This window comes from Notothenia rossii (genome assembly GCF_949606895.1).
Source record: "Notothenia rossii genome assembly, contig: scaffold_23, whole genome shotgun sequence".
In the NCBI taxonomy this organism is placed as follows: Eukaryota; Metazoa; Chordata; class Actinopteri; order Perciformes; family Nototheniidae; genus Notothenia; species Notothenia rossii.
This window is the reverse complement of record NW_027639856.1, coordinates 1169465-1194094: the sequence shown is the minus strand read 5'-3', so window position 1 is coordinate 1194094 and position 24630 is coordinate 1169465. Positions and strand designations below refer to the sequence as shown.

The 24630-nt window shown below is 39.1% G+C and overlaps 2 protein-coding genes and 1 long non-coding RNA gene across 6 annotated transcripts; 2 read left to right on the top strand and 1 right to left on the bottom strand.

Moving 5' to 3' along the window:
* Positions 1–514: 514 nt before the first annotated feature.
* LOC307027330 (uncharacterized protein) lies at positions 515–3789 on the top strand (the record flags this gene model as incomplete). 2 transcript variants are annotated; one of them, XM_079695558.1, is made up of 4 exons in its annotated part: positions 515–624; positions 2268–2503; positions 2604–2788; positions 3021–3789. In XM_079695558.1, the coding sequence occupies exons 2-4, from the start codon at positions 2348–2350 to the stop codon at positions 3787–3789; spliced, it is 1110 nt and encodes a 369-aa protein (XP_079551684.1). In that variant the 5' UTR covers positions 515–624; positions 2268–2347. The 2 variants fall into 2 exon arrangements, with proteins under 2 accessions (XP_079551684.1, XP_079551685.1); XM_079695559.1 differs by lacking the exon at positions 515–624 and adding an exon at positions 1532–1547.
* Positions 3413–9460, bottom strand: LOC307027328 (G2/M phase-specific E3 ubiquitin-protein ligase-like). 3 transcript variants are annotated; one of them, XM_079695555.1, is made up of 12 exons: positions 9158–9460; positions 8107–8223; positions 7358–7620; positions 6647–7186; positions 6496–6543; positions 6366–6403; positions 6126–6222; positions 5743–5957; positions 5366–5633; positions 5050–5204; positions 4548–4786; positions 3413–4236 (listed from the first exon to the last, which is right to left on the bottom strand). In XM_079695555.1, the coding sequence occupies exons 1-12, from the start codon at positions 9321–9323 to the stop codon at positions 3986–3988; spliced, it is 2397 nt and encodes a 798-aa protein (XP_079551681.1). In that variant the 5' UTR covers positions 9324–9460; the 3' UTR covers positions 3413–3985. The 3 variants fall into 3 exon arrangements, with proteins under 3 accessions (XP_079551681.1, XP_079551682.1, XP_079551683.1); XM_079695556.1 differs by lacking the exon at positions 9158–9460 and adding an exon at positions 8303–8471; XM_079695557.1 differs by lacking the exons at positions 8107–8223; positions 9158–9460 and having other exon boundaries at positions 7540–8087.
* A 4127-nt stretch (positions 9461–13587) lies between these two features.
* LOC307027332 lies at positions 13588–18710 on the top strand. The gene is made up of 4 exons (XR_013804601.1): positions 13588–13789; positions 15043–15170; positions 16051–16867; positions 17317–18710. It is a non-coding gene; the product is annotated as an uncharacterized lncRNA (long non-coding RNA).
* Positions 18711–24630: the final 5920 nt, after the last annotated feature.

The following is a 24630-nucleotide window of genomic DNA, read 5'->3' as shown; positions in this document are numbered from 1 at the left end:
TCGCACCCAGAATCACTCACTAGTTAACTAGTAAAGGCAAAAGGTTCACTAGTTAACTAGTTGACGCGTCTTTTGGCCTTACTAGTTAACTAGTGGGGCTCAAAATGTCTACACGTTAACTAGTGAACCCTTCGCCCTTTACTAGTTAACTAGTGAGATACATTGAAATTCCACTAGTGAACTAGTCGGGCTTAAAATGTTCACTAGTCGCACTAGTGGATCCCAAATGTGCACTAGTCGCACTAGTCGCACTAGTCGCACAGAATGCTAATGAGGAGGAGGGGAAATAATGCATCGAGGTCTCCTATTGGCTCTTAAGATAGACCTCACCCATCAATCTTCACAGAAGTTCATACACAAACATGGCGGACGTTGTACTGAGACGTATAAGAAGAAGATGTACTGAGATTCAAAGAGCATTTAATCAAGGTTCTTTGGGCCGAACAGAAGTTTACGCTATCAACAGCTCTATAGCTAGCGTAAGAAGGGTTGGAGATACCATCAGCGCCGAGGCTGTGCAGGATATAGTTCAAAGTCTCACTGATCTCAGATCTTTCATCTCCGAACCTCAAGCTTCCAATGCCCTACATACTGGTTTCCATGCAGCACACCTTGTGCATTCAGGTGAGTTAGGCACTGCATTTCAGACTTCATTTGTACTTATATCTAGGGCAGCATGTATTTTAAAAGTGAAAAAAACTATTTTAAACCGGTTAAAAAGCACAAAGTGGTTTAAGTGCAGTTTCTATGTTTCCCCACAGGAGGGCTCTTCACCCTACATGAGCACAGTGCATTAACAGTACTTTGGTTGAAGTTAATAACAATATAGATATTATATATATAGATATATATAATTGATTGAGTCTTTCTGAACACTTTTAAAAATTAAAATACCGCAGGTGAAGCATATTTGTATAATGTTCTGTACAGATATTAGTCCTTTAATTTCAATTTGAAAACACGTGGGAACGTTACTAATACAGCAGATGAAAATATTTGCGGAAGGTTCAATTATTCATGGGCTTCAATGGCTCTTTAGATAAAGGCAGTATTAGGTTTCCTTGTATTATCCTCTGATAGTGATTTATTTAAATAACTGGTGACATAATAATAAATATTGCAAAACAAAGCCTATTTCACCTGGACGGCTTAGCCAGAATGTATTTCTTCAAGCCAACAACAGTCAAACTTCATAATGAACAATTCTGGGCCATTTATTGTGTAATTTCTCAAAACACATACAGTAACAATGCCTGTTTTGCAGACTTAAAATGGTGAAAGAAAGGGACTCTACATTTCATTACTTAAAGACAGGACTATTCAGTTAAGGGAAGAGAAAAGAGAAAAAAGGAAATAATTGTTTTTACAAAGGCTGATGTAACGTTAATCCCAGACATGATATCAGCTCATTGGCACACAGGGATCATTTTGTGATCATGGGGCATAACCCTTGTACAGCATCAGGACAATATCTCTCTGGAGTCAGACCCTGGAAGTGTGCTGGAGGCGTTGACTGGGACTGATGGAATGATGAGACTGAAGAATCTGTGAGGAAAGAACTAGGGGCAGAGAAATAATCATATATTAAAAGATAACAGCATCATAACAGTTCAATTAAAGTGACAAGGGTGTGTGGCACTGTGCTGAAGGAAAGTTGTGAACAGCTATCCAGGACATTCTGTGAAGACTTTCCAATGGTTAAATGCTCCTGCTGGAGTACTGAATGGAAATACTTTATATATCATGTCTACCATATCCTCTTAAAATACTCTGTCCAACAATTCCAGTCTCATGAAGAACATTCTTTTAAGGCTTATTAAAAAGAAAAGAAAAAAATGCTTTCGTGTACTCAGGAGAGGACTTTGACAGAGGATTACTCAAAAAGTTGACAGTAAAAGTACTTCATAGTATTGTTGGTACTGGTCTTACTAATACTGTATCCAACAGTATCAATGTCATTAAGAAGCTATGGCAAAGAAATGTGTTATACCTCATTTTTGATGAGGAAAAAAACCTGCATTCTTGTAATTAGGATATAGTCAAATGGATAAAAGTTAAAGGGAAGGGACAGGTTTATAATAAAACTCTATATGTTTTTTTTACCAGTTTATATAAGTTTGAACTCACGTGAATATTAATGTGACCTGTTTTTAACAGACTTACTTAACTTTTAAAAAATCATTGTTCTGTTGATGAACGTTCTGATGAGCTGTTATAATAATTATACATATGTTTATATATTTTCCTTTTTATTTCCATATCATAAGGAAGACGAGGAAGACCTGCTCTTGACATAACGAGGGGGCAAATTGAGCTTCTCCTAGGTCAAGGTTTTACCGTGAGAGCAATGGCAAGGATGTTGGGCTGTTCCTCCTCATTCCTTCATAAAAAAATGAAGTCTTTAAATACTTCAGCAAGGAACAGATTCACTACCATTAGTGATCCTGACCTAGAAGAGCATGTCAGGAGACTCCACAACCAGTTTCCTAGATCAGGTTCAGAAGTAAGCATACTAGTTAATATTCCCTTTTAGAGTTTTTTATATATATCATTTTATAGATAATGATCTGTATCTTATTTGTCTTTAAATCAACCACTTTCAGATGATGAGGGCATACCTGCACGCAGAAGGGATTGTGGTACAAAGAAGAAGAGTTAGAGAGACTCTAAAGCAAATCGATCCTGCTGCAGCAGCACAGAGATGGGGCCAGACTGTGGCTAGGAGAACCTACTATGTGCCCTTTCCTAACAGCTTGTGGCACATAGATGGCCATATGCGTCTCATTCGGTAATCAGCTCTAGACTTTGAAAGAAAGTAATTATAGCAGTCAATATGATCTTCTAATCCATCGTAGTTGTGTTTATTATTTTCCTCTTTCACTATATAATCTCAATCATTTTATTATCAACAACATTTATAGAAGTATTGGATATATTGAACAAATGTTATAAAGATAACCTTTAAGGTAGTTGATGTAATGCATTAATTCCTTGTTCTATTCATTCGATTATTTGTACAGGTGGGGGTTTGTGACACATGCCGGAATTGATGGGAACTCCAGACTCGTAACTTTTATCAACTGCGGCACTGACAACACAGCTTTGACAGTGTTGACCCATTTTGTTCGAGCTACCTGTCGGTATGGGTTACCATCCAGAGTCAGGTCTGACCACGGCGGGGAGAACACTCTAGTTGCCCTCTTGATGAACCTTCTACAGGGAAACGGAGAAGCGAGGCACATTACAGGCCAGTCTGTACACAACCAACGTATTGAGCGTCTTTGGAGAGATGTTTTCCAGCAGGTTGTGCACTATTTTTACACACTTTTTTATTCCTTTGAAGATGAAGAAATATTGAACCCCGGAGATGACATTCAGAAAATGGCACTACAAATCGTTTTTAAACCAGAAATCCAAAAAAGACTAGATTTATTCAGACATGCCTGGAACAACCATAGACTAAGAACTGCTAACAATCGTACACCAACACATATTTGGATGGAGGGCATGCTAGCCAACAGGGAGCAACATTCAACAGCTATTGACAATGTCTTTGGAAATGATCCCTACAGCCAAGAAAATATTGAAGATGGCTTGGCAAGACATGGCATACGGCTCGATCAGTTGCAAGCAAACAATGATGATCTTGAACGAGCAGTGATAGTGCCACAACCACACATTATCCTGAGCTCTGAACAACAGCAAGATCTCCAAAATGCAATGAGTGGAACAACTGACTTAAAGGACAGGTATCTGCTTTGTGTTAGACAGATTCAAAACATGTTCTAATTGAAAGAACATAATGTGAGGGCCAAAAACTATTAAGTGTGAGGGGACATTATTATTATTATTAAGTTTCCATATTTATGGCAATAATGTCAAAGTTCACAAAATTGCAGTAATAATTTCTCCCTCATCTTATCCTCACACTCTGCACACCCTCCCAATCCTCCTCCTACTCCTCTCTTCCTCCTTGTCTATATTTCTAGACCTTTAAAAAGCCCAACGAGTCTTTCACTGACTGGTTCAGTATGTTGTGAAGCTCTTGTTCCTCTGTGATGCCTCTTGGTAGGAACAACGTCATAGCACAGGTTGAGGCATATGGCAAACGACGCACGCCGGCCTCCTGTGTATAAAAGTCAATGGAGGGCTTGTTTGGAAAGCCAAGCGTTGGAACTTCATCTGCCCCAGTGATGAAAATCAGCAGGTCCTCAAATGTCAGTTCAGTCAGTTTGTCTGCCAATGACAAAAGTGTATATTGGAATAATATGTATTTTCATTTTTAAAGTCAAATGTGGAACATAATAATATCACTAAAGTAATTTAACATCAAACATTAATCAATAATGTAGTTTACATTTATTTGGCTTTATGGTATATTGACATCAACATGTGTATTTGCCCCTTTTTGTATTTGCATTATCTACATTGATATTAAATTAAATCGATTTTCTTTTTTGTAAAGCATCCATCAATAACAGTATTTACTGAGTTGTAGTCATTTCATATGAGGTGCTTTTAAATTTTCCTTAAGGTATAAAATGTACCTTCGATGAGGTTTAGGAACAACTCCCAGCTGTATATCGTGTCCTCCTCTTTTTCCCGGTGATTTGTTCCTCTTGGACTGTATTCATATTTCAATATGGCCTTAAAGGAGGATTTTGTCAGCGGGGTCCTCATGTTGGTGAAGCAGGGAAGGAAGGCAATCCAGTTGTTCCTGACCAGGTCCCACAGGTTCCCAAAAGCATTCATGCCCTCCGTCAATTGGTTCACCATCTTGGCCGTTCTATAAGCCAACAAAGATCAAACATATATATAACCTGAAGAAAAACTGATGTTTTTTTTTGGGAAAAGACTAAAAAGCAGTGATAAAAGGAAAGAGCATACATAATTTGCAACATTTTAACCTACATTAAGGAAAACACAAAAATATTCAGTGTTCAAAATGTTAAATATTAGTAGCATACAGTAAGTTATGGCTTTTATATTAACAGTGTTTCATAATGTCTATGACTTTATATTTTTTTGTTTATAAGTGTTTTTGTTTACCTGAGAAATATGTAGTGCTTAACTACATAGGCATAAATCTTCGGAATTTCTCCGATAGTGGCACTGAAGATGCCAGGGACGCCACACTCAGAGATCCAGTCCCCCAAGTCTTTCTGGAGGGCAGACAGGTCCTCTGCAGTCTTGCACTGTAGGATCTTAGAGATAAAACAATGTAGCCGGATTGATAAATTACAAAGGTTTAGTAGAAATGCTTTTTATGCTTTTACAAACTTTGACTGACCAAGAAGGAATGTATTTGTTTCTATCAAATCCTAATAAATATTAATTAATTAATAACATAAAAATAATCAGGCACCCTTTTTACTCTGCTTTGAACATCCGGATCAGGCAGCACACTGCAGTCAAATTGCTCCAGTTGAGGCTCCTGGCCGCACATCAGCTGGTACAGGCTGGGATCCAGGGCTTTGATACACGGACCTCCGTGTGCTACTGACCACGCAATTAGGCGGCCTGCTTGGAAATACTTGTGGCCATCTAATGCCGCTTGGTCATAGGTAAGAAAGACCTGACCAGCCTTTCCCTCGAATATTCCCATGGATGTCTGTACTTCTATCATCAAGAGTCTACAATAAATCAATTGAGAAAAAAATACAGTACTATTACTTTGCAGTCAACCTGAAAACGAGGACACATTATGATTAAGAATCATACACTAAATGAGGTTATTCAGACCTGAAAAACTCTCTCTGTGGTCCTCCCATGTCATCTCCATCTTCTCCTACAAATTCTATGTAGGGGGAATTGTTCCAGCAGAATGTAACCCTTGAGATGGCTTTTATTGCACTCTCAAGAAGTTTCTTCCTCCTGATGCAGATGCTACTGACTAGGCCATCAGAAACGAAATCCTTTTTGAAGTCACTTAAAAGGACGGTCAGATCCACTTCTTCCTAAATGATTAAAAATGTATAAAGTCCATTATACATGACTGGTGATTGGTGAAGAGGGGTTGTCTGTCTTGGGTACTGGTGCTTTCGGAAATGCATTTAGTATGTGTCATTATCAGTTCCTGGAAACAAATGTTGTCCTATTTTTTAATAATGACAAATAAAGCTTACCACGGGAAAGACATCAATTTCCAAAGCCCCAAAAGCCTCGTCCTCGCCCTCTTCCTCCTCATCAGAATCATCAATTAAAAAATCATTGAAGGAATTCCTAGAAAAAAAAAATGTGTCTTTCTTTTAAGAGGTCACTATTCATAGAATATATAAAGGATGAGAACAGGGTATTCAGTTTTCTTACATTCAAAACCAATACACTGTGTTAATTATGTATAAAACACCATTATCTATAAATACCTGTTTGGTTGTTCCAAACGTGACCTTCTGTAAAAGACCTTGAAAGTAAAATTGGTGCATGGAATGTTAATGTCCTTATTAAAACGTATATACTACAAATACTGAACTATAGAGCCATATAAAGCTTTACCTCTGGAGTCCCAGCATTTACCCATTGTGCGGAATGCAAACCTTCCACCTGTTGATTGACAAGAGGTAACAATTACATCCAACCGTCTTTTACTATGTTTATTTTCGAAAATGTCCTGAGATGAATTCATAATAAGATATTTTTTACATACATCAGCGTCCATAGATACAGAAGTTGATGGGGGTATGGGGGCAGCGGTTGATCCTGCAGTTTCAGTGGCGGCCCAGGTAGAGGCGGCCGAGGCAGAGGGTGCTCCTTCAGAATCAGTGTCCGAGGTAGAGGCGGCCGAGGCAGAGGGTGCTCTTGCAGAATCAGTGGCCGAGGTAGAGGGTGCTCCAGCAGAATCAGTGGCCGAGGTAGAGGGTGCTCCAGCAGAATCAGTGGCCGAGGTAGAGGGTGCTCCTGCAGAATCAGTGGCCGAGGTAGAGGGTGCTCCTGCAGGTCTAAAGGCTGCAGAGGCAGAAGGTGCTCTTGCAGAATCAGTGGCCGAGGTAGAGGCGGCCGAGGCAGAAGGTGCTCTTGCAGAATCAGTGGCCGAGGTAGAGGGTGCTCCAGCAGAATCAGTGGCCGAGGTAGAGGGTGCTCCTGCAGAATCAGTGGCCGAGGTAGAGGGTACTCCTGCAGAATCAGTGGCCGAGGTAGAGGGTGCTCCTGCAGGTCTAAAGGCTGCAGAGGCAGAAGATGAAGCCATCTGTGGGGTGGATGATAAAGAAGTTTAGGAGAACTTGATGGACGAAACAAGCAGCTTAAAAAATAACCAATATCAATCTCCTAATATTAAAGAATTAAGTATAATATATATATATGTAGAATTTATAACATAGTAACAGTAGTAAAGAATAGGCTCAAAACAACAACTCACCACTAACGATGTTGGTATGTCTGCCTGCGGGATTATATAAACCCTGCTCCTGCCAATAGATCTTTTAAGGTCTGCCATAGTAGTAGCCTGCAGTTGTGTTAGTAGCCTGCAGTTGCTGGCTCTTGCCAGAGTGAACCCAATCATATTTAATGGAATTTTAGGAAAACTTTGGCAAACATAACTGTTGAACTCTAAAAGACTCATTGAGAGCTTGACATAGCTTCGTTCCGAAACAACCCCTTGCATGTCATGAGCTGGGATTCCTGTAAAAAAGAAAAAGAAAAAGGTGTCAGTCAATATACTGCCTCTATAAATAACTATAATTATAATTTAGATTCTAAGCCATATCGTGTCTTTATATGACGTGAAGAATATACATTTATGAACATATGGTCAAAAAAGGTGCCATATCAATGAAGGCTCATCATAGACATTGACTTTGTTATGAATGGGAAAAAGCTATTATTAATATTTGAACAATGTAAGCCAATGATAGAATAGGCATAATGTGTATGCTTTTAGGCACTAAAGGTAAGCATTGCTGCCAAAAGTGGAGGTGATGGATTACAGAGATTATTTTTAATGTTTTCAACCTTGCACCCAGGCCATACAGATTTAATATTCATATAAAACATTGAAAAGTCTTCAATGAAGTTGATTGGTGTGCAAACAATTGTGTGCATTTCCTGTGCAGATAATGAATCAGTCTTAAGTGGATGCTCATTTTTAAAACCTATTTAATTATTTACCTAAACCTTCTCTTGACAGTCGGCTGCTCTCTGTAGCTGCTGGAAGGACGGATTGGTCCGCCATAGCCAACAGAAAAAGTCTCACCCTCCAAACTCCGGCAGATTCATTTGATGCCCCTGTAAAATGACAGAATGTAAATTATTACAAATTATTATACCAAATAAGCACCGTTAAAAATTGAATAACTTTATTTACTAAATTGCTCCATTGAGTCTGGAAAGGAGGGAGAAAATGTATGGATGACCATTTTTATGTATAACGTTTTTTCTCTTGCATGCTTTACTTATCGTCTATCCTACAGTCCGCCATTTTGAAAGAAAGAAAGATATAGGATTACCGTATGATACAGCTTCGTAATGTAATGTCCTAAGCCATGGATATAACATTTAAATATTTCACAAATTAAATGACAGATTTGTCATTTAAATTGTGAAACAGATTTTGTTAATACTGATATAGCCTGTCTATAGCAGAAATAGCAGCTGTATTTAGTGGAGTATGTTATTTGTAATAACTGCTTAATTGTCATTAGAAAAAGACATAACAAAGTTGGTATCCCTAAGTATAATTGGCCTGTTGAGTCAAGGACGTTAGCATTTATACTGAAATTGAGTTGTCATAGTTCTCACATTTTTGTATAATTATGAACAAGTTATAATATTCCTTTTTAAAGATTTGTGGGAGCTTCTCCAAAACATAACATTCAAGTACACTACTGCTTAAATACTTTTACGACTATTGCTTAAATATTTTCATCTTTATAACTGTAATATTTATCCAGTTGGTTTAAAATACACAACTTGTCCTGGCACAGTAAGTTTATGTAGGCTTTATGTAGGCTACACAGCAGTAGTTAGCTTGCTCTTCCGGCTCAAACTTAAAATGAAAACGTTAAAACTCGATACATTAGGAATCCACTGCAAATGTAACGTGAACAAAACTTTTTAAATAAGCTTGCCTTGCACTATATATGATTTAAGACCAATGCATCAGCACAATATGAAATGGACAATGCTAATGCTAATGCACATTTAAGAACTGAAATGATACCCGTTGTTGGAGCCCTCCGCCGTCTCCGAAACGTGTTCCTGGTGACTCGCAGCACATTGTCGTTGCGCTGCGCTGCAAGATCCCGTCTGGCAACGTCAAGCGCATTAAAAACGCGATTCATTACACTGTTGAATTGCTGAGTGCCATTTTCGTTTTCGTCTGTCATAATGTTCCGAAGATGTCGCCACTTATTAGATTTGCCAGAAATGAAATGTAACAGACACGAGAGTCACATTATAAGCAGTGGCGGCTGGTCTATAGAGGGCGCTAGGGCGCCGCCCTTCTTAAACCACACACACAAATATTATTATTATGAATAATAATAATTATAATAATAATAATAATAATCATCGTAATCATAATAATCATCATAATCATAAAGTGTCAATGTTTGTGTGTTTAAAATATGGAATGCACCCAGAACTAGAAAATGCATTTCCTGCAGAAAATGCGTGCGATTGTTGTAAACTGTGAACATTTGTGGCAGAATTTAGCTGAAAATGCAGAAAAAGCTGAATATGTAGCTGCTTTTAGCTACAAAAATGCAGAAAAAGCTGAATATTTAAAATAAAAGGTTTAAAAAACGGTATAAACAACAACATGTATAGCCTCGATGTCCTGAAATAGCTGAATAATCAACACGGCATTTCGTGTTATAGTCACGAGTCTCACGACATTTAATCTGTTGATTCGTGTTCACCAACGCGATTTTCCCCTTGTGTTCGTGTCACACAGAACGATTTTAAAAGCAATGTATTTCTATTGGTAGTATGTTTCGTGCCTGCACCACGTCTTTTTGTCCGGTCGGGTCTTGGAAGACCGGAAGCTGTGGAGTTCATAAAAACGTCTTCTTACTCAATATCAAGCTACGAACATTGTTTTTATTTTAAATCGTATAATGTCTGACTTTTTTTGCCATCAGTGAGGAAAAGAAATGGGCTCAGAGCCTCAGAATACTGAAATCTGTATTTACTCAACAATAACACACAATTATCCTTGTTTTTATTTATTTGTTTAATTCCATAATCACGGGCTTTTTTGTCCGTCCATCAGGAACTGAATTTCAAAATAAAAATAACCGGAAACAGACGTAGGCCTATAAGGGACATTTCGAGCATCATCGAGTTTAGGATGGCCGAAGACACTACACTACCCATAATCCCCAGCTATCGTTTAGGACTACAGTCCCCGTGATTAATCTTCAAGCTCTGGGATTGGATGTTGGAGTGGCAGTGCGCCAAGGTTACGCCGAGCGTCAAACAGCTCTTTGAAATGGAACGAAACCACGGCAGACCATCGAAAACTTGACTCGAACGCCCCCCCAGAACTACACATGCTGGCTATTGTGTTTCGCAACATGTTCTATGGGACGTCTCTACTGGGAACGTTTTCGTTTTTCCCACAATTAGAAGTTGCCAGTATTAAACACATTGGTGTTATCAAATTTAAAACATATAATTAATAAATGGGTGAAAATCGCTCGTGTACATAATGCGCAGCATTAATATATACCCACATGACAGCTCATTGTTACTTTGTAATTCTACTCCACTACAATTCAGAGGTTAACCTGGTATTTTTACTCCACTACATTTATTTGAGTTACTTTGCAGATTCTGATTAATGATGTGAAATATAAACAACCCTTAAATCAGACTTTAGTTACACCTGAGTAAAATTCCGGGAAGGTGATTGTCAAGTGCCAACAATCAGGAGAGATATTTGATAGTTCGTGCTTGAGAAGACTAAACATTTATCTGCAGATCTTTATAAAGTATATTCATTACTCGTTATTCTCTAATAGTTATTTAAAGACTGTATATAATGGCTATTTTGCACATCCCCTTCAAGATTTCAAGATTTTATAAGGTTTATTGACATATCATATTATACACAACGACGGTGTAGTTATGCAATGAATGAAAAACTTGGGTCGCAGCTTCCTCAACAGTGCATTACAAGACATCTTTCAATATGTGTATATACCTCCACCATTACACTGTCGTATTCTGCAGATTTCTTATTCTATCTAAATAATAGTATAATTAATATGTATAATATCAGTTAAAATAAGTGCTTCAACATAGTTAACATTGCAGGAAAGCAATATATTAGACGTTAATATTTAAAAGAAGACCTTAATCTAAAGTATGTTTTAATGTTTAAATAAAGGTTAATTAGTTTGTCTGTTTTGCACATCCTCATATTAATATCTTTGTACATCCGGCACTAAACTGTTTTATTGTAGAGATCACTTACAGTATCTTCTTGATTTTTTATATTCTATATTTCTATCATTGACCTTCTACTTTCCCCATATGAAAGTATGTACTCTTAATATGTTTTTCATCAAATATAACACATAAAAACAATAATTCAATAACGTGCTTTAACCACTAGGCGGTGCACACAAGGTACACACAGCCATAATAACTTTTTATTATTAGTGTTGGACACTTATGTATGTATAACATCTGAAGATGTTCATGTTTTCACATACATTTTACAGCATATTGCTATATTATTTCAGACTCAGTATTTACATTATTATATTCAAAGAAAATCAGTAATATCTTCAAAAACTACAAGTCCTTTTCTATCAGCTGTGCACCGTGATGGTGTAAATATAACCTATCTACGAATTAGATCAAATGTAAAAGTCAGCCGAATTAGTGTTGATACTGCAAGGAGATGTATTGTGTGAAGAGAAATGGAAGATGTTGTTTAATTGCTGATATATTTATGATCCAAGTCACATATTCAGTTTCGGCGGCATTTCTTCCAGTTTGTCCAGAAGTCTTCTAATCAGGGCTCTATAAATAAAGAACTAGGGCAGATGTGTAATATTTCATGCAGCCGAACCGTGTATTACAATGCCGTTATGTGATGACTTCCAACGAGAAAAGCAAGCACACACACATAATAAAGTATTATTTTATTTTAAAAGAAAATGTTTTTCTGATTTCATATCGCATAAACACCATATCCCAGCGTGCATTGCGGCTAAAACATCCAATTACCGAGCTTAAACCATAGCTGAGGATCTTGGGTAATCAGTTCAGTGTCTGTGCAATGATTCTCGAAATGTCCCTTATAGGCCTACTTTCTCAATACAAATGTTGATAAATGTAATTTCCCTCTGTTTTTTCACAAATAGAATTAAGGTTTCCCAAATCTAAAACTGTAGGTATAGTGGTTTTAGATCAGGACCTGGTCTAATGTGGTCTAGATGTAAAAAAAAGCTGCGAAATCTCCCCTTTTTGTATTTTCACAAATAGAATAAAGGTTTTACAAATCTAAAACTGTGTTATAAAGAATGTTTAGACTCCCCTGGATAATTCTAGTCCAAATAAATCGGCTATGCAGCGATTAAAGCGCCTGTCACACTTTGGGAACCACTGCATTAATTCAACATTGGATTTTGGTTCAATTGGTTATTTTTAATTTTTGCGAATTAACATTTGAATTGTGCAGCATTGCACATGTGCAGAATAGACTATTCTAACCGGCGTGTGTCCTTCAGCATAGCCTAGTTCTCAAACCGTCTGGAAGATTTGAACTGAGACATTCTATACACTGTAAAAAAAGATCCGAATTTTACAGGAAATAATTAATGTTTTACAGTAATTATCATGTTTTTTTTAAATAACTTGCAAAATCCTGTACAATTACAGATATGAACTATAAATTAACAACCCAAAACATTATTTTAAGTATTTTGACAATAACAACAAATAGCATTTATTTCATTTTTTTTTTTTAAGTAAATGTACTATATGATATTTACAGTATTTTTGCACTTTCAGAAAATACATGCAGACGTACGCCGACAGCCAGAGCTACGGCACTTGAAATAGAATTCAGCCAAAACAACCATTGACAACTTCAATTTTCATCACTTTGCATAACTTGCATTTGGAGATGATGCAAACAAATCTGTTTTCTGACTTGAGCCCACCTTTGAACTGGGGGTATGGGGGGTGATATTGCGTTTTTGTGGACTGTGCATGGTGAATTCATTACATTTATTGCAATTGAACATAGAGACATTCTTCAGGTAGTCCTTGTTTGAAATACATTTCATTTGTAAACAAGGGCACACACACACACACACACACACACACACACACACACACACACACACACACACACACACACACACACACACACACACACACACACACACACACACACACACACACACACACACACACATATATATATATACATGATTTATTTGAGTTACTTACATTTATTAAACGACTTAATTCTGCATTATGTGAGTATGTGAGATATTTTGACTTTGGACAGAAACAAATTGCAATTGGCTACTTCACATATTGCTTTGAATGTGATTGGTTAATATAAACATCATCGAAGAAACCTGCCAATGAGAACTGTCCGCGCCTGTCGTTCAAATTTGAAACATCCACGTCAGTTTGAGCGGGTCGGTTTGCCAACTGCCAATAAACACCAAAGAAGAAGAAGAAGAAGAAGTTTGATTGGGTCTCCATGCGCAGCTGCTCACTCTGTCTGTATGTCTGCTCCAGGAGTTTTTGGATTGATGTTTTACATCTACCCTTTTAATATGAGCAGCGGGACGTCAACAGAGAATGGAAGACTTGAGATCAGGTGAGTCCTGCGACTGTAATCGAGTTAAACATGTATTTAGATAATCCCTAGTTTGTGAATGTTTAATTTTGTATTTACGGTTACGTTTCTTCTTCTAGTTCAGTGAGTTTTGAGTGATGAGACATATACTTTAAGGGAATCTGTGGAATCTCAGCTTTCATATGATACGTTTGTGCAGATAGCATGAAGTAGAAAAGATCGCTTTTGCCAGTTATGTGCTAAAGTTGTGTTAGCCCCGTTAGCTGTTTTCGCTAAGTGGTGATTTGCTTGGTGTTAGACTTGTGTTTCGTTTAGGTAAAATGGTTAACGTCAGTTAGCTGAGTTTCTTCCCGTTAAGTGAGTAAGCATCATTAATAGGTTGTTAAATGTTAAGAAGCCCTGAGATGCTGTTTCTTGAAAGATGTTGCGTCTTCCACCGCCGGCGGGACAATCGGGCTTTACAGGTTAACAAGGTGGCTGCTAACGTTAGCTTACAGCTTATTGCAGTGCTGCCGCGCCACCCTCTCGTCTCCAACGCGGGACAATTACACATAAACGCGCAGCGGGGTGTCACAGTGTTGTCGCCAATCTTATTGTAAAGTTTCACAGCTTTTTTACAGCGGAATCCAGTTTGTTAATATTCAGTAGCCAACAGCTAACATAGCATAAACTGCCTACCGCTAACGTTAGGCTAACTTGCTAGTTAGCTCTGCTCTATATATTACAAGCTAACATGACTAGCTAATGTAACAGTGTATGAACTAAAATAGTTGTTGTATTACTACATCATACATGCTTTGTCCAAATCTCTGCTAAAATAATTATTTTTAACAAAATTATTATTAAAGTATCTTTATTCTTTTGCATTTTTATCACACTTGACATAAACTATTTTAGTTCATCAATTAGAACGGGCGAATTAAAATAATGATTTGTGGTAATCAAAAACAATGTATTTAAAGAAACACTCAGCCATGCATGAAATAACATAGGAAAAGAATACGGATCATTTTTTACCCATATTGTGCCTTAGAAGTGTAGTGACACAAACATGATTTTTATTAAAAAAGTAAGAAAGGAAAAATAAAAATTAGAATTGGTGTTGATCAAAAAACAGGTTAATTGAGGAATACCTGGAATCCTGAATGATTAAAGTAATTTATTGCAAATATATTTACAATTTAAACTAATTCGGGTCACTTTTGATACATGTTGGTTGTATGTTGTGTAACAAAGGGTTACCATGACAGCTGTGATGTTCACTCTTTTGACAGAGCACCAGTGGACAGTGAAGACTATGGAAGAGATGATGTGATGCTGAAGCCAGCCGGTGACTCCTCATCAGTCTCTCCAGGCAGCACCCAGCTATTCTTCCATCTTGCAGATGAAAAGACTTTGATATGTGAGTAATAACTAACTTGTGTCTAACATAATATTGAATGTGGTTTAGTAAAATATTTAAAAATACCCCACATTGTACAAGTACAGGACAATCAGACCTTGTTCAACAAAGATCATCAGACAATTGTTTTGTCTTTTTAAGGTACAGCCGCAGCAGAGAGTCTGAGTTTGAAGAAAACACTAACATTTTATTTAGTGTTGTTTAATCAATCAATATTTACTGGTCTTGAATTTCCTCACTGGATTACAAAATGCTCGAATCTTGTTGTGTACAGGGACATAATGAAGATTTCATCAACTGAAGATGAAAATATAGATTGAGTGATATGTACCATTTTAAGGAAATAGACTGTTAGCGGTATTGACCGAAGTTCCGGAGCTGTAGCTAGGGGCTGCTAATGAAAACTCAAGTGCTCAATTTGTTACGTTTGCTTTTTTGTTAAGAATTTACCTAGCATATATTCTTCTTCGAAATCCCAGTTGTACTTCGCTAACACGCAGTGCCTGGGAGGGTGCGTTTAATGGTTCCCACCCTTAACACATTTATGGACTAGGTCATGTTAGACAAGCAATCCAGTGGTTAGTTTTAGGGTAAGGTCCATTGTTTGTTTTTTTAATGTATTCACTTTAAGAGAAAGGGATTTCAGAAACAAGTCTCACACGTTTGGCTCGAGGTAAAATTAACAAAAGCTAACTGTTGTTAGACTATGTTCCCCCTTCTAGACTTATGAAATAATCAATGCCCTTGGGATGCTCTCAATAACGTGTGTGTGTGTGTCAAAGGTCCATCATACAAGATTTAGGGGATCTATTGGCAGCTGCTGATAATAACATCCATCATTATGGTTTACTAATAGTTATCACTTCACTTCCTCCTCCAGCACCAGGACACAGCAGGAACCTACGCCAGGATCCTGTTTGTGGACTTCAGCTCTGCCTTCAACACCATCATCCCGGCTCTGCTGCAGGACAAGCTCTCCTAGCTGCACGTGCCCGACTCCACCTGCAGGTGGATCACAGACTTCCTGTCTGACAGGAAGCAGCACGTGAGGCTGGGGAAACACGTCTCTGACCCCCGGACCATCAGCACTGGTTCCCCTCAAGGCTGCGTTCTTTCCCCTCTACTCTTCTCCCTGTACACCAACAGCTGCACCTCCAGTCACCAGTCTGTCAAGCTCCTGAAGTTCAGACGACACCACCCTCATCGGACTCATCTCTGGTGGGGACGAGTCTGCCTACAGGTGGGAGATGGACCATCTGGTGACCTGGTGTGGGGAAAACCACCTGGAGCTCAACACTCTCAAGACAGTGGAGATGGTTGTGGACTTTAGGAAGAACGCAGCCCCACCCGCCCCCATCACTCTGTGTGACTCTCCAGTAACTGCTGTGGAGTCTTTCCGTATTTTTAATTTGTAAAAGTAGAAATTAAAATTGTCCGCAGGATTGCAGGTTTTTTTTGTGTTTTTTTGCCAGTCTTTTACTGAAGCATGTTCCTGGGATCTGACCTGTTCTTTATCCTCCTCATTACTATACACAACGTCGAATTTTGTATAAATTCACTACGGCACTAAACTAATTGATATGTTTGTGTGTTTCCACTGGGTACTCCTTAGACATCTGACATTGTGTCTCACCGAAAGACAGCAGCACTGAGAGGCCTGCCGAGATGACACAACCAAGTTTCTTCTGGAGTGTTTGGTAAGTAATACTAACTGTAGGAAATACACTTACACAACTTAATGTAGCTTAAACATGTTATGACCTCATAGCTTATGCTAATCATTTTATGCATAATACACTTTGTGTAAGATTTAATTTTGAGCCCAGAGATGTTTTCACCTCATGAACCCGAGCGCGATGAGTTCACCCAAAATTAAAAATAAATATCAGCGCTGTTTGAGCAACAGCCAACCCGATACAGCTGGCCATCGTTGTCTGGTGTTCTTTGTCAGAAAATACTTCTTTATAGAACTCGGCACAACAAGGTTGGTGGGTGATAGCAGCCGTGCTGTTGAGTTGCAATTATAACTTCCACAAGCTGAATGTTAAGACTCAGTAGCTCGGTGCTAAAGTTAGAATCAGTGGACATGTATTTTGTCGTTTAGTTTTCCAGAGCACTCATTCATGCATATTTCACTTTTCCTCAGGACACTGACCATGAAGAACGATTGCTCAGAGGTGTGTCTGTGGCCATCCTCACCGTCATTGAAGATGATGATGCCGCCATATCATCACATGTGCGAGACGTGGCTGTTGTGTTGGAAGGGACCATTGTACTGCATGACCTACCAGACCTCTACTGCCTTTGCATACCTCTGTGGCATACTTTATGCAATGAACATGGATTATCCAAAGGAGATGAGGTATACCTTTGAAGCCATTCAGAATATCTTTTACGAGCTTGGCTCTCGATGCTCGCAGCGCATAAGGTCTCGGAAAACAAAGCTTTTGCTGTGAATGTTAATGGGGAAGCCAGACATGACTTTAACCTATATTTCGCCTGTTCTAGTGCATTTCATTTAATTGTTTATTTGGCAGGGACAATGCACAGTAATGAACACTTTGTGTGAATGTTTTGTGTGCTAAAGTAAACAAAAGATGTACAAAATGTTCATATAATTGAATTAAATCCTAATAATTAACTGAATAAATAATGGCTCTTTTTTTGTTTGTTCATTTTAGTTCATTTTCAATGTCTGACATCAATGTTTATTTTCAATCTTCAGCGTGACCATATCTCAAATGTTGATTCAATGACTTTTTGCTATCTGGCTGGATGATTGCCTCTCTTTTAAACTTCATGTCAATAACCTGCTTAAAGAACTGAGGGTTAGGCTAGGTTTCTTTTTCAGGAACAAGTCCTGCTTCTCTCTTGAGGCCAGGAAAAGGCTCTGTGACCTTTTGACCTGTGCTGGACTCTGGGGATCTGGTCTATATGAATGCACCTGCCCATCACCTGATCAAGTTAGATGCTGCGTATCACAGTGCACTGAGATTTGTGACAAACTAAAGTATTAACCCATCACTGTACCCTGTATGAAAGGGCTGGTTTGCCTTCACTAACTGGGAGGCTCAGTCTCTGGTACATGTTCATCTACAAAGCCATGTTAGGGAAACTTCCATCCTACATCTGCTCCCTGATCTCACGGCGAATTGTAAGTGGCTACTGCCTGAGATCTGTGCTGTGGTTTTATTAAATGTGCCAACTGCTAGAACTGTCTTAGGAAGATAGCTTTTAGATGCGCAGCTCCTCTGTCTTGGAATAGTCTGCAAATGAAATGGAAACTGAGCAATCTGGTGCCACTAAATGTTTTTAAAGCTCGGTTGGATGCTACTCAGTCGGATGCTGTTGGAACCTGTTCTTGTGGATAGTTATTGTAAATTGTAATCCCTGTATTGATGCTGTATGATGTCCTTTTTGTTGTTTTATGTTTTTATGTTTCATGTGGAACCTACTTGAGCAGGTCTCCCTCGAAAAAGAGATCAATGATCTCAATGGGATACACCTGGATAAATAAAGGTTTGAAATGAAAATGGTTGTCCCTGTACCAGGTCTATAGCAGAATACATTAATTATTGACAGGGTATTACTCAAAGACTACACGATAAAAGTACTTGATTGTACTTGTGGTAGTAGTCCAGCAGTACCACTTTCACTGAGAACTTATGGCTAATAATCATTTTATCCCTCATCAAACATAGCAAATACATGAATTATTGTACTCGGGAGGGAAGTTTGACAGTATTACTAAAAAAGTACACAGTAAAAGTACATGATTGTACTTGTGGTAGTAGTCTAACAAGTACTGAGTCCAACAGTACCAATTTTATTAAGAACTTATGGTAAAACATATTTTTATCGAAAAATATAGCACAAAAACATACATTATTGTATTCTTGTACTAGCGTCAGTGCCGCTTCTCGGCGATCACCGTAAAGACGCTATTAATCGCTGCTCATTTGACCAACGGCTGAGTTGACCGCAGTCAAAATATGGAGAGGTTGTTTATCTTCAAACGGATCTATCGTTTTTCTGATTTTAAGATCTGTCCAGTGTTTCTGCTTTATTAATTTCATGAGCACCGCTTATAAAATGTCCCACGATCATATACTTCACACACAAGCATTCGCACACTCGCACCAACAAAAACACACACAAAGCAGAAACAGAAATATGTATTTTTCTAGGCAAAACACACACTGACTGACTTCCCACGGACAATATTTTAACAGTAGGCACTGAATACCCGACTGTCTTCGAGACGTTGCTAAAAACATTGCAGGAGAACGCCCCCTAAGGCTCTCCCTCACAGAGCTGAACTGACCAATCAGAATCTGGGTCCCGCCTGCTTCATTTGCATATGGCTCACTAGTGAACGTGTATGCCATACGCGTTCACTAGTGAGCCATATGAACGGCGACTAGTTAACTAGTGGATACATATTAAAGCTTACACGTTAACTAGTGAAGGCAGAATGTTCACTAGTTAACTAGTTGCCGCCTCCTTTGACCTTACTAGTTAACTAGTGAGGCTCAAAATGTGCACTAGTTAACTAGTGAGGTCCAAAGTGTCCACTAGCTACACTAGTGCAATGGTTTTTACCTTACTAGTTAACTAGTTACACACACTTTATCTCACTAGTTAACTAGTGGAGCCTTAGAGGAGTCACTAGTAAACTAGTGACACAGATGTTTGTCTTACTAGTTAACTAGTGGAGGGCAATTTTTCTCACTAGTGAGGTTCTGTTATCAACATGTTAGACTTTGACCTTACATGTTACACATTTTTCTTACATGTAAGACCTTTCCTTCAACTAGTTTGGCTTTTGTTGCACTAGTGAGCAACTGTACGCGACTAGTTAGCTATTGATTCAACATGTATGGCTTTGTCTTAAACTAGTGGATCTTTTGAGCCCACTAGTTGTGCTTTTCTTCTCACTAGTTCAACACAATGACTTACTAGTTGACGTGTACGTGCAACTAGTTTACTAGTGGTGTGTCAAAAAATGCACTAGTCAACATGTATGACTTTGAAACAATTCACTAGTTAACTAGTTGCACGTACGCGTCAACTAGTAAGTCATTGTGATGAACTAGTGAGAAGAAAAGCACAACTAGTGGGCTCAAAAGATCCACTAGTTTAAGACAAAGCCATACATGTTGAATCAATAGCTAACTAGTCGCGTACAGTTGCTCACTAGTGCAACAAAAGCCAAACTAGTTGAAGGAAAGGTCTTACATGTAAGAAAAATGTGTAACATGTAAGGTCAAAGTCTAACATGTTGATAACAGAACCTCACTAGTGAGAAAAATTGCCCTCCACTAGTTAACTAGTAAGACAAACATCTGTGTCACTAGTTTACTAGTGACTCCTCTAAGGCTCCACTAGTTAACTAGTGAGATAAAGTGTGTGTAACTAGTTAACTAGTAAGGTAAAAACCATTGCACTAGTGTAGCTAGTGGACACTTTGGACCTCACTAGTTAACTAGTGCACATTTTGAGCCTCACTAGTTAACTAGTAAGGTCAAAGGAGGCGGCAACTAGTTAACTAGTGAACATTCTGCCTTCACTAGTTAACGTGTAAGCTTTAATATGTGTCCACTAGTTAACTAGTCGCCGTTCATATGGCTCACTAGTGAACGCGTATGGCATACACGTTCACTAGTGAGCCATATGCAAATGAAGCAGGCGGGACCCAGATTCTGATTGGTCAGTTCAGCTCTGTGAGGGAGAGCCTTAGGGGGCGTTCTCCTGCAATGTTTTTAGCAACGTCTCGAAGAAGTGAGGTGCATCAGTCGGGTATTCAGTGCCTACTGTTAAAATATTGTCCGTGGGAAGTCAGTCAGTGTGTGTTTTGCCTAGAAAAATACATGTTTCTGTTTCTGCTTTGCTCCGCTTTCTGTGTGTGTTTTTGTTGGTGCGAGTGTGCGTATGCTTGTGTGAGAGAACACCGGCACTCGAGACACAAAAGTAGCGGATATGATCGTAGGACATATTATCAGCGGTGCCCACGAAATGAATAAAGCTGAAACACTGGACAGATCTTAAAACCAGGGTAACGATAGATCCGTATGATGATAAACAACCTCTCCATATTTACGGAAGTCACGGCGATCTCTCAAAGCTGTGATCCGAAGAGGGTTACTTCCTCTTTCTATCCATCAATAATGTCCCTCCTTCTGTTATCACAGTTCTATTCCAATCCAGCACCTTTCAAATTGCAGCTTAATAAAATGTTTTAAAGAGGATCTATATTCCTGTCTGCAGTCCTAAGGCAACTTTCTAATTTTAACAAAGTATTCAATGTTCTTACCTCATTTGATATACAGTCATATGATCATAATTACAACAATACTTTTGTTTTATATTTTTGTAAATATGGTCATATGACTGTATTTTAAAACACAGTGTATTTAAGCTCTTAAAGAAACAATTTGGGCTGGGTGGCGCTCTATATCTTAGGGCCAATAGGAGACCTCGATGCATTATTTCCCCTCCTCCTCATTAGCATTCTGTGCGACTAGTGCGACTAGTGCACATTTGGGATCCACTAGTGCGACTAGTGAACATTTTAAGCCCGACTAGTTCACTAGTGGAATTTCAATGTATCTCACTAGTTAACTAGTAAAGGGCGAAGGGTTCACTAGTTAACGTGTAGACATTTTGAGCCCCACTAGTTAACTAGTAAGGCCAAAAGACGCGTCAACTAGCTAACTAGTGAACCTTTTGCCTTTACTAGTTAACTAGTGAGTGATTCTGGGTGCGACTAGTTAACTAGTGCAGACAAATGTATGCCACTAGTTAACTAGTTGTGCTTATTTTGTGTAACTAGTTAACATGTCAGAGCTTTTGCAGCGCACTAGTTAACATGTAAGACTTTTAGCGTCACTAGTACGGTCAGAGGGTCACTAGTTCATGAAAAAGCTTACATGTTGATACTTTGGTGCAACTAGTGCTGCTCCTGGCGTCACTAGTAAGGCTTATGTGCTAACTAGTCGGACAAAAGTGCCACTAGTCGCTGAAAAAGACTGACTAGTGTAATGTTTTATTGAACTAGTAAAGCAGAATGCCAAACTAGTTTGACCATATCTCTAACAAGTGGAATCAAAGAGCCAACTAGTGTAGACAGCTGCCGTCTGATATCAAGGATGTGGAATAAATACTCAAATGGCTTGCCATAAGCCACTGGACCTGAGTAATCAAACATGCCTACTTTTGCATCTTAGAAACTCTGAATTCACTAAATGTACAACTTTTTCTCCATCAAAATGAACAAATGAGACATTAAATAACATCTACAGATCAAGACGAAGCGAATGGAATCGGTCCCAGCCTCGTAGATGTGAACAGCTGTGATCGCAGGAAAATACTGTTACAAAGATTTCTCAGTATATCTCCGGGACATTTCCCTGGCTTTCCCACCGTCACAATGGACAAACAAGACATTAAATAACATCAACAGATCAAGACGAAGCGAATGGAGGTACCCCCGGAGTCATAGCATGTGTAAATCGAGACGAAACATCTCTCTCCCCCGCCTGCTTGCGAAGGGGAGGGGCAGTTTACACACACACGCAGCTGCTGCATGCAGCAACGCACACACAGGGAGGAGATGGCAGAGAGAACGCACTCCCCTGAAAACTCATCTTGAATTCCTCCAGACTCAGAAAATGTAAAAGTTCACTTTTTGGAGATCCATAGAAAAAGGGTGAAAATGGAAAAAAGTATTCGAAAATAGTGCCTCATAAGGCGGGTAGAGTCCCTTGAAAACTCCCCTTGAATTCCTCCAGACTCAGAAAAAGTCAAAGTTGACTTTTTGGAGATCCATAGAAAAAGGGTGAAAATGAAAAAAAGTATGCAACAGCATGGATTCGAACACGCGACCAACCGCATCCAGGGGCGAGCATTAACGCAGTGAGCCACTGGACCTGAGTACTCAAACATGCCTACTTGTGCATCTTAGAAACTCTGAATTCACTAAATGTACAACTTTTTCTCCAAAAAAATGAACAAATGAGACAATAAATAACATCTAAAGATCAAGACGAAGCGAATGGAAGCGGTCCCAGCCTCGTAGCTGTGAACAGCTGTGATCGCAGGAAACTACTGTTACAAAGATTTCTCAGTATATCTCCGGGACATTTCCCTGGCTTTCCCACCGTCACAATGGACAAACGAGACATGAAATAACATCAACAGATCAAGACGAAGCGAATGGAAGTACCCCCGGAGTCATAGCATGTGTAAATCGAGACGAAACATCTCTCTCTCCCCCGCCTGCTTGCGAGGGGGAGGGGCAGTTTACACACACACGCAGCTGCTGCATGCAGCAACGCACACAGAGGGAGGAGATGGCAGAGAGAATGCACTCCCCTGAAAACTCCCCTTGAATTCCTCCAGACTCAGAAAATGTAAAAGTTCACTTTTTGGAGATCCATAGAAAAAGGGTGAAAATGGAAAAAAGTATTCGAAAATAGTGCCTCATAAGGCGGGTAGAGTCCCTTGAAAACTCCCCTTGAATTCCTCCAGACTCAGAAAAAGTCAAAGTTGACTTTTTGGAGATCCATAGAAAAAGGGTGAAAATGGAAAAAAGTATTCGAAAATAGTGCCTCATAAAGCGGGTAGAGTCCCTTGAAAACTCCCCTTGAATTCCTCCAGACTCAGAAAAAGTCAAAGTTGACTTTTTGGAGATCCATAGAAAAAGGGTGAAAATGAAAAAAAGTATGCCACAGCATGGATTCGAACACGCGACCAACCGCATCCAGGGGCGAGCGTTAACGCAGTGAGCCACTGGACCTGGGTACTCAAACATGCCTACTTGTGCATCTTAGAAACTCTGAATTCACTAAATGTACAACTTTTTCTCCATCAAAATGAACAAATGAGACATTAAATAACATCTACAGATCAAGACGAAGCGAATGGAAGCAGTCCCAGCCTCGTAGCTGTGAACAGCTGTGATCGCAGGAAAATACTGTTACAAAGATTTATCAGTATATCTCCGGGACATTTCCCTGGCTTTCCCACCGTCACAATGGACAAACGAGACATGAAATAACATCAACAGATCAAGACGAAGTGAATGGAAGTACCCCCGGAGTCATAGCATGTGTACATCGAGACGAAACATCTCTCTCTCCCCCGCCTGCTTGCGAAGGGGAGGGGCAGTTTACACACACACACGCAGCTGCTGCATGCAGCAACGCACACAGAGGGAGGAGATGGCAGAGAGAATGCACTCCCCTGAAAACTCCCCTTGAATTCCTCCAGACTCAGAAAAAGTCAAAGTTGACTTTTTGGAGATCCATAGAAAAAGGGTGAAAATGGAAAAAAGTATTCGAAAATAGTGCCTCATAAAGTGGTTAGAGTCCCTTGAAAACTCCCCTTGAATTCCTCCAGACTCAGAAAAAGTCAAAGTTGACTTTTTGGAGATCCATAGAAAAAGGGTGAAAATGGAAAA